Here is an 11,832-nt window from a genome sequence, read left to right as displayed (position 1 = left end):
TAAGTTGTTCAGGCTGGCCTTGAACTTTCTTTCTTTCCTTCTTCCTTATTTTTGGCCTTGAACTTTTTATTCTCCTGCCTCTGGAGTAGCTGGGATTATAGACATGTAATTCAGTGCCTGGCTCTTTTGAGGAATGTAGCGACTATGGGCTTTGGGGAGCATTTATGAACTTTTCAGTCCTTTTTGAGTCTATTTCACACCTTTAGTTACTATTGTGAATTAGTGTCACAGGGAAGATAGTTCTTCCTTAGGTGTGTGTGTATGATAGACTCTGTCTGTGAAGATGCATATTTATTAGTATGTGATTAAAACGGTATAAAAAGGTCTAAAATCACTGAAACAGTGAGGTCCTCTGCAACTTAGTGAGACCCTGCTGCCACATAAAACATAAAATAGGGCTGAGGATGTAACTCAGAGGTAGAACGCCCCTAGGTTCAACTCCTAGTTAAAAAAAAAAAGTCTAAAATCATTGATATGACATATTGGTGGTTTTAAAGTCTCCAGATTCCTCTCTCTCTCTCTCTCTCTCTCTCTCTCTCTCTCTCTCTCTCTCTCTCTCTCTCTCTCTCTCTGTGTGTGTGTGTGTGTGTTGCTAGGGATTGAACTCAGGGGCATTCCACCTCTGAGCAATTCTACTGAATTGCTGAGGCTGGACTTGAACCTGTAATCCTCCTGTCTTAGCCTCCCAGGTCCTGGGAGTACAGGCGTGCGACACCATGCGTGCCTACCCCTCTAGCTCCTTTAAACTTCTTCCTGTGATCTTTGATCTGACTGCACTAGCCTGCATCTTCCCTGAGAGACCCAGTATATTCCAGAAGGGAGATCAGACTGGAGAGCAGGCAGCATCCTAGACAGGAGGATACTGTAACTTGAAAGGAGAAGATTGAGGACCAGGCTCCTTCTGTGCTTCCCCAGTGTCTCCTTGGCTTTAAACATCTCCTAGGCAGCCACGGATGCTTGCTGAGTGTGCAATGTGGTCTGTGGTTGCTGGATGTAGAACATGCTAAAACTCCCGAATTGTGTCTCAAGTTTTAGGTAGAAAATAGAGGCATGGCGGCACACACTCGTAATCCCAGTACTTGAGAGGCTGAGGCAGGACGATCGCAGGTTCAAGGACAGCCTCAGCAAGTAGTGAGACTTTTATCAACCTAGTGAGACTCTGTTTCAAAATAAAAATAAAATAGGGCTGGGGGTGTAGCTGGGAGGTAGAATGGCCCTGGGTTCAATCCCCAGTGCCACACACATAAAAATAGACTCTACAGTAAAGGAACAAGGAATCCTAACCGAGGTCTGACTTCCTATACGTGCTTCTTGCAGGTGGGGAAAGAGCGCCAAGGTAGTATCATAATGAAAAGGATCACGGTAAAGGCAACAGCAGCAGTAACGATCACGGCTAATTTAGTGATTTGCAGATGAGGGGAAGTTAAGTAACTCAGCAAGGTCACAGAGCACAGTAAAGGCAGAAGGCAGGATTTGAACCTTGGCATTTGGGCAACCTTGTGAGAGAAGCCTCTCCCTGGCACTGGGGATACAGCTGGGTTGTGTTCTGTGTGGGGCCGTGTTCCACACTGGCTGCTGTGAAGGCTGTTCTCTTCCTTAGGGCCCGGGTGGGGTGATGGACCAGTCAGTCCGAGCATAAAGACAGGTGTCGAGCAGGCGCTCAGCTGTAAACCTGAACAAGGAGCAATGGCTCCTCACACCTCTGATCCCTGGAGATGTTGCTGTGTCCAAAGGATCCTCCAAGCTCCCCAGAGTCCTGGCCTTTGACATAGTCTCTACTTGTTTTCCTGGCCAGCAGTGTTCTCTGGAGGCTCTGCTCCTGGCTTGAGCTACTCGGAGCTGGAGAAAGCCAAGTCAGGTCATGGATAAGAATAGAAACCACAGACCAAGCACATGCTTCCTTGCTGGGCTCCAGGCCATATCACAGCACAGAGCCATGTTACCATGTTACATGGACCGCTGCCTCCCTGCAGGCAGCTGGGGTGGGGAAACCAGACCTTCTTTCCGGCGAAACTTTGTGGTAGGTTTCTACACACACACACACACACACACACACACACACACACACACACACCCCTGCCACTTAAGGTGCTAGTTCTAAAATCAATCAGGTAATTGTGGCTTTGTTTCAGAGGAACACAGAGATAAAGACACTCTAAAGGCTAACTTTATTTGACACTTGGCCTGACATAGGTAAGAGAATAGAGAATGATGGCTCCAAAAATAATTTTCCAGTTTCTCAGCATTCAGGAAAGGCCTAAATGATACCCTCAAAGCTTCCCTTGATGGTGCACTGATTCCTTCTTATTTATTTGGGGGGGGCACTGGGGATTAGCCCATACAGGATTCTACCTCTGAGCTACATCCCAGCCCTATTTTATTTTTTATTTTAAAACAAAATCTTGCTAAGTTACTGTGTGCTGGCCTCAAAATTGCCACACTTCCGTTTCAGCCTCCCGAGTACTAGGATTCTGGGGTTAGGTGTGTACCACTGCATCTGGCGAATCCCTTCTTTCTACATTTTTCACCATAACACGAATGACACTCATGATGCCTGCCTCTTGTGAGTGCTCTGGGAGATACACAGGGAAGAGGGACGTCTCGGGCAGTCAGGGTGCAGTGCATGTGAATTCTGCCACTGTGCGTGGTAGTGAATTTAGAGCTAGCTTTTGCTCTTTTCATGGCTTCACACTTTGGCCTTCTTCAATACCAGAGTCCTAATTTGAAATGGCTCCTTGTTTCCTGTCTGTAGATGCTCTTTTTTTCTTTTCTAAATACAAAGGTTAACCCTAGGAAGCATCTTTTAGAGCAAAGCATAGGCCAACTGTGTCTTCTTTGGAGCCCAAGTCTTGGTCCATCGGCTGTGGTGCCTGCCTCCTGGTCTGAAACCTCAGATGCCACCTGGTCACGGGGCGGCCTGGCTCAGGGATGGGTATCCTGTAGGGTGAACGCAGGAGGAGACGCACCCTCGGTGATTGGGGTTCTCTGACCATGTTCTTGTACCCTCCCACAGCGGGAATGCATATCTGTCCACGTGGGTCAAGCCGGAGTTCAGATCGGCAATGCCTGCTGGGAGCTCTTCTGCCTGGAGCATGGTATCCAGGCAGACGGCACCTTCGGCGCCCAGGCCAGCAAGATCAGTGACGACGACTCCTTCACCACCTTTTTCAGTGAGACTGGGAACGGGAAGCATGTGCCCCGGGCCGTCATGGTAGACCTGGAACCTACGGTAGTAGGTGGGTACGGGCTAAGATCCTCTCCACAGAAAATAACACGAGACAGGAGAGGCCTTGGCAAAGGAAGCCGAAAGTGGGGGTGTCTCAGAGCTGGCATCTGTCAGCTCCTGAGGTCGCTGTAGTCTTGGGGAATCCTGTAATAGGTAGAGAGATCGCTAGTCTGTGCAGTGCAAAATGCCCCTTAAACCCACTGAGACAGACTGAAATTGCTAAGGTTGTTACGAAATACTAAGGATGAAAAATCCCCCCAAAAAACCTAGAGAAATTATAAAAAGCCCCTAATTCATCAATTTCCCAAAATACAGGTTTCTGATTCTATGGTAATCCTGTGTGTGTGTGTGTGTGTGTGTGTGTGTGTGTGTGTGTATTACCAAGCATTGAACCCAGGTGTGTTCTACCCCTCAGCTATACCCCCAGCCCTATTTAATTTTTAAAATTTGAAACATGGTTTCACTAAATTGTGAAGGTTGGCCTTAAATAAGTAATCCTCCCACCTCAGCCTCCCCAAGTACTGGGATTGGAGCTGTGCGCCACCATGTATAGTTTGTGATTCTATAGCAGCTCTATAGTAATTGCAGTCTGTCCTCATGGGCCTGGTCTAAACTTGATGTACTTTATGCACAAAATAACATAGCCGTAAGTACATTCAGCCAGGGGTTGCTGAAATTCTAGAAATTCTAGAACAAATCTCTAGGAAAACACAGAAGAAAGGTGACTCGTGTCAGGGCAGGGTTTTGGTGCCCAATCCCTTCCTCTCCCCAGTCTGTTCCCATTTCTAATAGCACCAAGTGCCCTGGTCTGATGTCTGGGTCAATCTTCAATTAAACAGTAGTGTTTTCCAGCTTTAAGGCTGGCTTCCCAATCAAAGGATGGCCAAGTTGCACAGAGGTGTCCAGGCAAATGTTTACAGTGTGCAGACACTGGCTTCACAGAGGACAGCCCTCTGGATTTGCTTTATTCCCACGCAGAAGGTGTTTGCGGGTCGAGTGAATGTACCATGTGATAGTCGAGCAGAGAGGCAGGCTTCGCCCTTGGGAGCCAGGTGGTAAGGCCTAATGACCCTTCTGTCCTGGTAGATGAGGTTCGGGCAGGAACCTACCGCCAGCTCTTCCATCCAGAGCAGCTGATCACGGGGAAGGAGGACGCAGCTAACAACTACGCCCGGGGTCACTACACGGTGGGCAAGGAGAGCATCGATCTGGTGCTGGACCGCATACGGAAGCTGGTAAGCACCAACAGGGGCAGAGGGCTGCTGAGTCAGGCCGGAGGGACCTGGCTCGGACTCACGTGTCTTTGATTAGGATGGGTACGTGAACCCTGGCTGCAGGTTAGAGTTCCCCAGGTTTGGCAATTTTTGTTTATTATTTATTTGCAGTGCTGGTGTTTGAATCCTAGGCCTCATGCTTGATCAGCACCTGCTGTACCACGGATCTACACCCCAGCCCTCTGTTTATTTTTTATTATTTTTATTTTATTTTTTATTTTTTATTTTTTATTTTTTGCGGGTCTGGGGATGGAACCCAGGGGCATTTGACCTCCGAGCTACACCTCCTGCCCTATTTTTTATTCTTTATTTTGAAACTGGGTCTCACTGAGTTGCAGAGGGCCTCACTAAGTAGCTGAGGCTGTCCGCGAACCGCGATCCTCCGGGTCTCAGCCTCCCTAACGCTGGGATTACAAGCGTGCACCACCACGCTCAGCTCCAGCCCTCTGTTTATATGTTTTGTAAAAATATTCACAGGGAAATGATGCCCCTTCCTCTACTTGGGCATCCTGGACTACCCCACAGGCTAATGCTTAAGTATTAGTACCTCCTGATGCTCTGTGGTGGTATTTGGGGAAGATTCTAGATATAAGGAAGGCTTCAGCCTTTGCTTGCTGGAGGTTAATACAGCTTTAGCTTGAAAAGACGAGAGGGAAGAGATTTCTGATATATTTGAGCACTTACAGATGTCAAATATGTTCCTTCATTTAATCCTTAATGACCATGCAAAGGTTTCTTTTTTGTACTTTACAGGTAAATTGAGGGCTGGAGTGTTTCAATATCTTATTTTGGTCACACAGCTAGAAAGTAGCAGAGTTAGGATTTGAGCCAGGTTGATTTGGCTACAAAGCTTTGAGTTGTGGGTAAAATCACTTTAAGTTCTTAGTTTTCTTTTTCTTTCTTTCTTTTTTCTTTTCTTTTTTTCCTTCTTCTTTTTCTTCCTCTTCCTCTTCCCTTTCCCCTTCCCCTTCCCCTTCCCCTTCTCCTTCTCCTTCTTCTTCTTCTTTTTGTGGTACTGGGGTTCCTGGAAACCCTTCTACCTCCGGGCTACACTCCCAGACCTATTTTATGCTTTTTTATTTGGAAACAGGGTCTCTTAAACCAGTGCGGATGGCTTTGAACCTGCGTGATCCTCCTGTCTCTGCCTCCCAAGCACGGGGATTACAAGCGTGCGCCACCACGCCTGGCAAGTTCTTAATTTTCTTACCCATATGATGCAAAAGGTTGGGCTTGATCAAGGCATTTTTATCTGAGTACTAAGAATGCTAAATTTTTGTATATGTTCCCTTTTTATGTTTAGAGTGGGACGCCTAGGGATCACCGGTTTTGAAGCCATCTGCAGTGCCCAAAAGTTCAGAACCACTGGGCTGAATTATAATAGATCATGCCCATTGAGAAAATGCTATGATTTTATGAAATCTCTTAGTTCTGGTAGGAGCTAACATTGAGTGCATACTAAATACCATATTCTTGTTAAGAAATTATGGCACACGCTTGTAATCCCAGCATTTGGGAGGCTGAGACCGGAGGATCACGGTTCGTGGACAGCCTCAGGTACTTAGTGTGCAATTCAGTGAGACCCGGTTTCAAAATAAAGAATAAAAAATAGGGCAAGGGGCATAGCTTGGAGGTCAAATGCCCCTGGGTTCCATCCCCAGACCCGCAAAAAAAAAAAAAAAAAGAAATTATGCTAATTGCCGGGCATGGTGGCGCTCGTTTATAATCCCTGCGCTTGGGAGGCAGTGACAGGAGGATCGCGCTGGTTCGAAACCAGTCGTGCTGGCTTAAGAGACCCTGTTTCCAAAAATAAAAAAGTATAAAATATTTCCCTCCCTCCTCCTTCCTCCATACCTTTCCCCTTATCTGACAGTCCCAAGATGAGGATTTTTTTTAAAAAAAACTGTCCTAACTTTAAAAAAGACAACAGAAGTTTGGAGAGGTTTGAGAACTTGCTGAAGTTTTTTTAAAAAACTGGGAAAGTCACGGATGGGTTGGTTCACTTGATTTGGTCACTTTATAATGCTTCAAAACATATTGTGTCCCATAAATATGTGCAGCATAAGCCGGGCGTGGTGGCGCACGCTTGTAATCCCCACGCGTGGGAGGCAGAGACAGGAGGATCGCACAGGTTTGAAGCCAGCCGTGCTGGCTTAAGAGACCCTGTTTCCAAATAAAAATATAAAATAGGTCTGGGAGTGTAGCCCAGAGGTAGAAGGATTTCCAGGAACGCCAGTACCACCAAATAAATAAATAAATAAATAAATAAATAAATAAACAAATAAATATGTGTAGCATAGTTTTTTAAAATATAGAACAAAATAAAAAAAAATCTCAGGTTTCCTGACTCCATTTACATTTCTGAAATTGGTAACCTGAGCCACTTCCCAAGGTTGGGTTAAAATGTGTACATAATTCCCTCAAAAACCATATAACAACGACAGGGCAATGTTGGGACTCTCAAAGGATAAAGTCACTAACTACTGTGGCTCTGAGACTTGCATTGCTGGTTTAACAAGGCTACTGGGCTACAACTTTTATGTACCTAGAGGCACGCGCAGTTTGCCACCCCATACTTCAGCAAATCACCCGGAGGTCAAAACAACTTCTTTTGTGTTTTCTTATTCCTTCAAGGCTGTTATGATTTCACTCAAAAAAATGTTGAGCCGGGCGCACGCTTGTAATCCCCCTCCCCTCCCCGCTTCCCCGCTTGGGAGGCAGAGACAGGAGGACCGCGCAGGTTGGAAGTCAGACGCGCTGGCTTAAGAGACCCTGTTTCCAAAAATAAAAAAGTATAAAATAGGCCTGGGAGTGTAGCCTGGAAGTACAAGGGCTTCCAGGAACCTCAGTACCACACACACAAAAAAAGAGAAGCTGGGCATGGTGATGCATGCCTGTAATCCCAGCATTTGGGAGGCAGAGACAGGAGGATCACAGGCTTGTGGCCAGCCTCAGCAACCTAGAAAGACCCTGTTTCAAAATAAAAAATAAAATTGGGCTGGGGGGTAGAACTTGGAGGTGGAACGCTCCTGAGTTCAGTCGCCAGTAACACACGCACGCACGCACGCACTTGCACACACACGTTGAGGGATGGGGTAGGGCAGAGAGTGGGTTGCCGGGCTTTGTCCCCTGGGGGCTCTCAGGAACTTGTGTTCATGATTTCTTCTCATTCCCACTCTTTCCAGACAGATGCTTGCTCCGGCTTGCAGGGCTTCCTGATCTTTCACAGCTTTGGTGGGGGCACGGGCTCGGGATTTACCTCTCTGCTCATGGAACGCCTCTCCCTTGATTATGGCAAGAAGTCCAAGCTAGAGTTTGCCATCTACCCGGCACCCCAGGTCTCGACCGCAGTGGTCGAGCCCTACAACTCCATCCTGACCACCCACACCACGCTGGAGCACTCCGACTGCGCTTTCATGGTGGACAACGAGGCCATCTACGACATCTGCCGCAGGAACCTCGACATCGAGAGGCCCACCTACACCAACCTCAACCGCCTCATCAGCCAGATCGTGTCCTCCATCACCGCCTCTCTCCGCTTTGACGGGGCCCTCAATGTGGACCTCACCGAGTTCCAGACCAACCTGGTGCCCTATCCCCGCATCCACTTCCCACTGGTCACCTATGCACCCATCATCTCTGCTGAGAAAGCCTACCACGAGCAGCTCTCCGTGGCTGAGATCACCAGCTCCTGCTTCGAGCCCAACAGCCAGATGGTGAAGTGCGACCCGAGACACGGCAAGTACATGGCCTGCTGCATGCTCTACCGCGGGGACGTGGTGCCCAAGGACGTGAATGTCGCCATTGCCGCCATCAAGACCAAGAGAACCATTCAGTTTGTTGACTGGTGTCCCACAGGTTTCAAGGTGAGAGCTGACAATTTAGGGCGGGGATAGATAATGGGAGAAGCAGAGGGAGATGGCCAAGGATGGAGGGAACCGAGTCTTGGGAGCTTCAGATTTTATTGATGAGACAGGGTGAGTGACTTACCCCAGCTGTAGCATTACCTTTATTCAGCTTTGGTTGAGACATAAATACTGTTAAGCTTTGTCTGCTTAAGCCATTTTAGAAAATATATGAGTTTGATGACTTTTTTTTTTTTGGTGCTAGGGATTAAACTCGGGGATACTCTTGCCTCTGAGCTATACCTCTAGCCTTTTTTATTTTTATTTTGAAACAGGAGCTCACTTAGTTGCTGTGGCTGGCCTTGAACCTGTGGTCCTCCTGTCTCAGCCTCCCAAGTACAGGGATTACGGGCATGTGCTATCATGCCCAGCCGGAGATATTTTAAATTGATTAATCATCTTTGCTTTTTTTTTTTTTTTTTAACTGAAGAGCAAACAAGTAGTGATTTTGGTATGGACCTGAATCGTAATGATTCTGGGATTCATGATTTGGTTTAATTTGCACAAAGTTTGTTCTAAGGACTATTTTACATTTTCGGGTACATTTTAATTAATTTCGGTACTGGGGATTGAACCCAGGGGTATTCTACTTCTGAGCTACACCCTAACCCTGTGTTATTTTGAACGGGGGTTGCTGAAGGTCTCACTGCATTGCCGAGGCTGACTTTGGGTCTGCAATCCTCCTGTCTCAGCCTCCCAATGTCTGGGATTACAGATGTACCCCACCATGCATGCCTGACCTACATTTTAATTTTAGAGTTAACCAAGTTATTCAAGATGCTAGAGAGGCATGATTCTTTCCTCTAACAAAAGATGTGTTCTCCCAATTTATCTCAAACATTAAATACGTGCCCTGCATGATTTAATCAAGTTGGAGTATCAACATTTTATGATTGTAAAGTGACTGCGGATCACGGATGTCACGAAGCCCTGACATTTTCCATTCCCATTAACTGGGGTGGAACTGCTCTCCTTCGGAGTAAGGGAGCGCACCGTTCCTGCTCACTGCTCTACCCCAGCCACAGGCCTCACCCCTGCCCCACAAGCCTATTTTTTAAATTATTTTTTTGGTGGTACTGGGGTTCCTGGAAGTCCTTCTACCTCCGGGCTACACTCCCAGACCTATTTTTACATTTCTATTTGGAAACAGGGTCTCTTAAACCAGCGCGGCTGGCTTCGAACCTGTGCGATCCTCCTGTCTCCGCCTCCCAAGTGCGGGGATTACAAGCGTGCGCCACCACACCCGGCTTTCGCAAGCCTATTGTATTTATAAGTTTCGATCATTCTTTCAAGAGCTGTCAAGGTCTTCTTTTTAAAAAAATGGGGTTCTTTTTCCTTTTTTCAAATGGAAATGAGCAGGGAGATGCTCCCTGACACTCCGAGGTCACATCTGGAAAGACAGGTAAGGGGATGTTAGCATCTCTGGCTCTTGGCTGTTGCCCAGTGTCACCTCTGACTTCTTCCCAAGGGCGTTTGTCCCCACTTGACTCAGGTCAAGGGCGGATGCTCTTCAGAGGAGAGCTGGCCCCAGGCACAATCCCAAGACTAGCAAAACATTTGATGCGATGAAGTTTCTATGCACTGTCTTTCCCCTTGCTGTTTTTGTCCCTTTGCCCTAACTCAGTTTCGCCTCCACCGCCACTATGCCACTTGGGTCTAAGAAGAATGACAAAACCTCGTGAATTCATTGGGTGGGCTGCTGCCGCCACCTCCACCCGCTACCCCTCAGGAAGGCGCGCATTTTAAAGCAGTGCGTTGACAAGGTTGGCCATTTAGGCCGGTGGCCTGGCTAGGAGCCGGAGTTTGGAAAGCACCATGGTTTTCAGTGTCCAATAAGTAATCACAGTTTGTCACCTTGGCCTTTTTCCAGTTTCCATGTTCTCATTCTGACCAGCCCTGTTCTCCTCTCCGTTGCCAGTCTTTACATCCCCCAGCCTTTGCCTTTCTCTGCCCAATCCCGTTTGCTGCTTTTTTTTTTTTGTGCTACTAGGGATTGAACCTAGGGCACGCCACCACTGAGCTGCCTCCCGAGCCTTTTTATTTTTTATTTCCAGCCAGGTTCTCAATTCAAGGAATGACCTTGAAATGGTTTTTTGAGCTCTGGCTTTTCTTCCAAGAATCCCTATTTTCCAGAGACATGAGACCTAGCTAACATTAACACCCTCTCCAAGGACCTCTGGGATCTTTATATTTATCGCTCTGGAATATCCCTAGGACCTCTTAAAAAGCCCTTCGCCCTTGGCAGAGAAACTTCTCCAAATTTATTGGCAACATAACTAAGAGGAAATTCAGATGACCATCTGGGAAGAAATAAACTTCATAATAACTTCAATTCTAAGGGTTTATTTGCCTCTAAAAAGGAACAACTCAGAGATAAACACCTACTGGACACCTCTCCTGTGATCATTATTTTATTTGGTATTACTTTTCTTTCTTTTCTTTGTCTACTTGCTACTTTTTTTTTCCCCCCGTTGGTACTAGGAATTAAACCCAGGGGCATTCTACCTCCAAGACACACCCCCAGCCCTTTTTATTTTTTATTTTGAAACAAGGTCTTGTTAAGTGGCTGAGGCTGGCCTTGAACCTGTGATCCTCCTGTCTCAGCCTCCCAAATGCTGGGATTGTGCGCTACCATGCTCCGCTCTCCCACTCACTTGTATGATCTCTCCAGCCCTCATGGCCTGTCCCTGCTCACTTCTCCACCCTCCTGACGCCCTCTGTTTACACCCCACCCTGCAGTCCCATCCCCACACCATGACCACATCTTGCTGCTCTACCTTGTGACCAACACATTTTGTCTCCAGTTACCCTTCAGCTTACTTACATAGTCTTCTGTTTCTCTTCCTTTTCCTTGGTTCCCTAGGTGGGCATCAACTACCAGCCTCCCACCGTGGTGCCAGGAGGGGACCTGGCCAAGGTCCAGCGGGCTGTCTGCATGCTTAGCAACACTACGGCAATTGCGGAGGCCTGGGCCCGCCTCGACCATAAGTTCGACCTCATGTATGCCAAGCGGGCCTTTGTGCATTGGTATGTTGGAGAGGGGATGGAAGAAGGAGAGTTTTCTGAGGCCAGGGAGGACCTGGCCGCCCTGGAGAAGGATTATGAAGAAGTGGGAACTGATTCATTTGAAGAAGAAAATGAAGGGGAGGAATTTTAAATATACATCTTCCTCTTGGCTGTGTCTCTTTATTGATGCTTTTCTATTTGAAGTGCACTGAATTAGTCAAGAGGAACAGACTGTGCTCTCAGTCCCCGCCCCTACCCCAGCCTGCTTCCTGTCTTACATAGGAGCCTGGTGTCTGACTTCAATACACTTGGGTGCCGTGACTGGCAGGAAACGATGCCGAGCTCTATCAGACCTTCCCTTTAGCCAGGGTAGGCTTGTCACTAAACAAAAATGAAGGTCAAGCCGGGCGTGGGGGCGCACGCT

General features: G+C 47.4%; 1 protein-coding gene across 1 annotated transcript; it reads left to right on the top strand.

The window, feature by feature from the left end:
* Window positions 1-3,016: 3,016 nt before the first annotated feature.
* On the top strand, window positions 3,017-11,559 carry TUBA8 (tubulin alpha 8; the record flags this gene model as incomplete). The annotated part of the gene is made up of 4 exons (XM_080706695.1): window positions 3,017-3,236; window positions 4,313-4,461; window positions 7,683-8,363; window positions 11,266-11,559. Exons 1-4 carry the CDS (start codon window positions 3,209-3,211, stop codon window positions 11,557-11,559), a joined length of 1,152 nt encoding a protein of 383 aa, XP_080562821.1. The 5' UTR covers window positions 3,017-3,208.
* Between the last annotated feature and the right edge of the window lie 273 nt (window positions 11,560-11,832).

Source organism: Muscardinus avellanarius (genome assembly GCF_963383645.1).
Source record: "Muscardinus avellanarius genome assembly, chromosome: 11".
In the NCBI taxonomy this organism is placed as follows: Eukaryota; Metazoa; Chordata; class Mammalia; order Rodentia; family Gliridae; genus Muscardinus; species Muscardinus avellanarius.
This window is presented reverse-complemented; position numbering and strand designations above follow the sequence as displayed.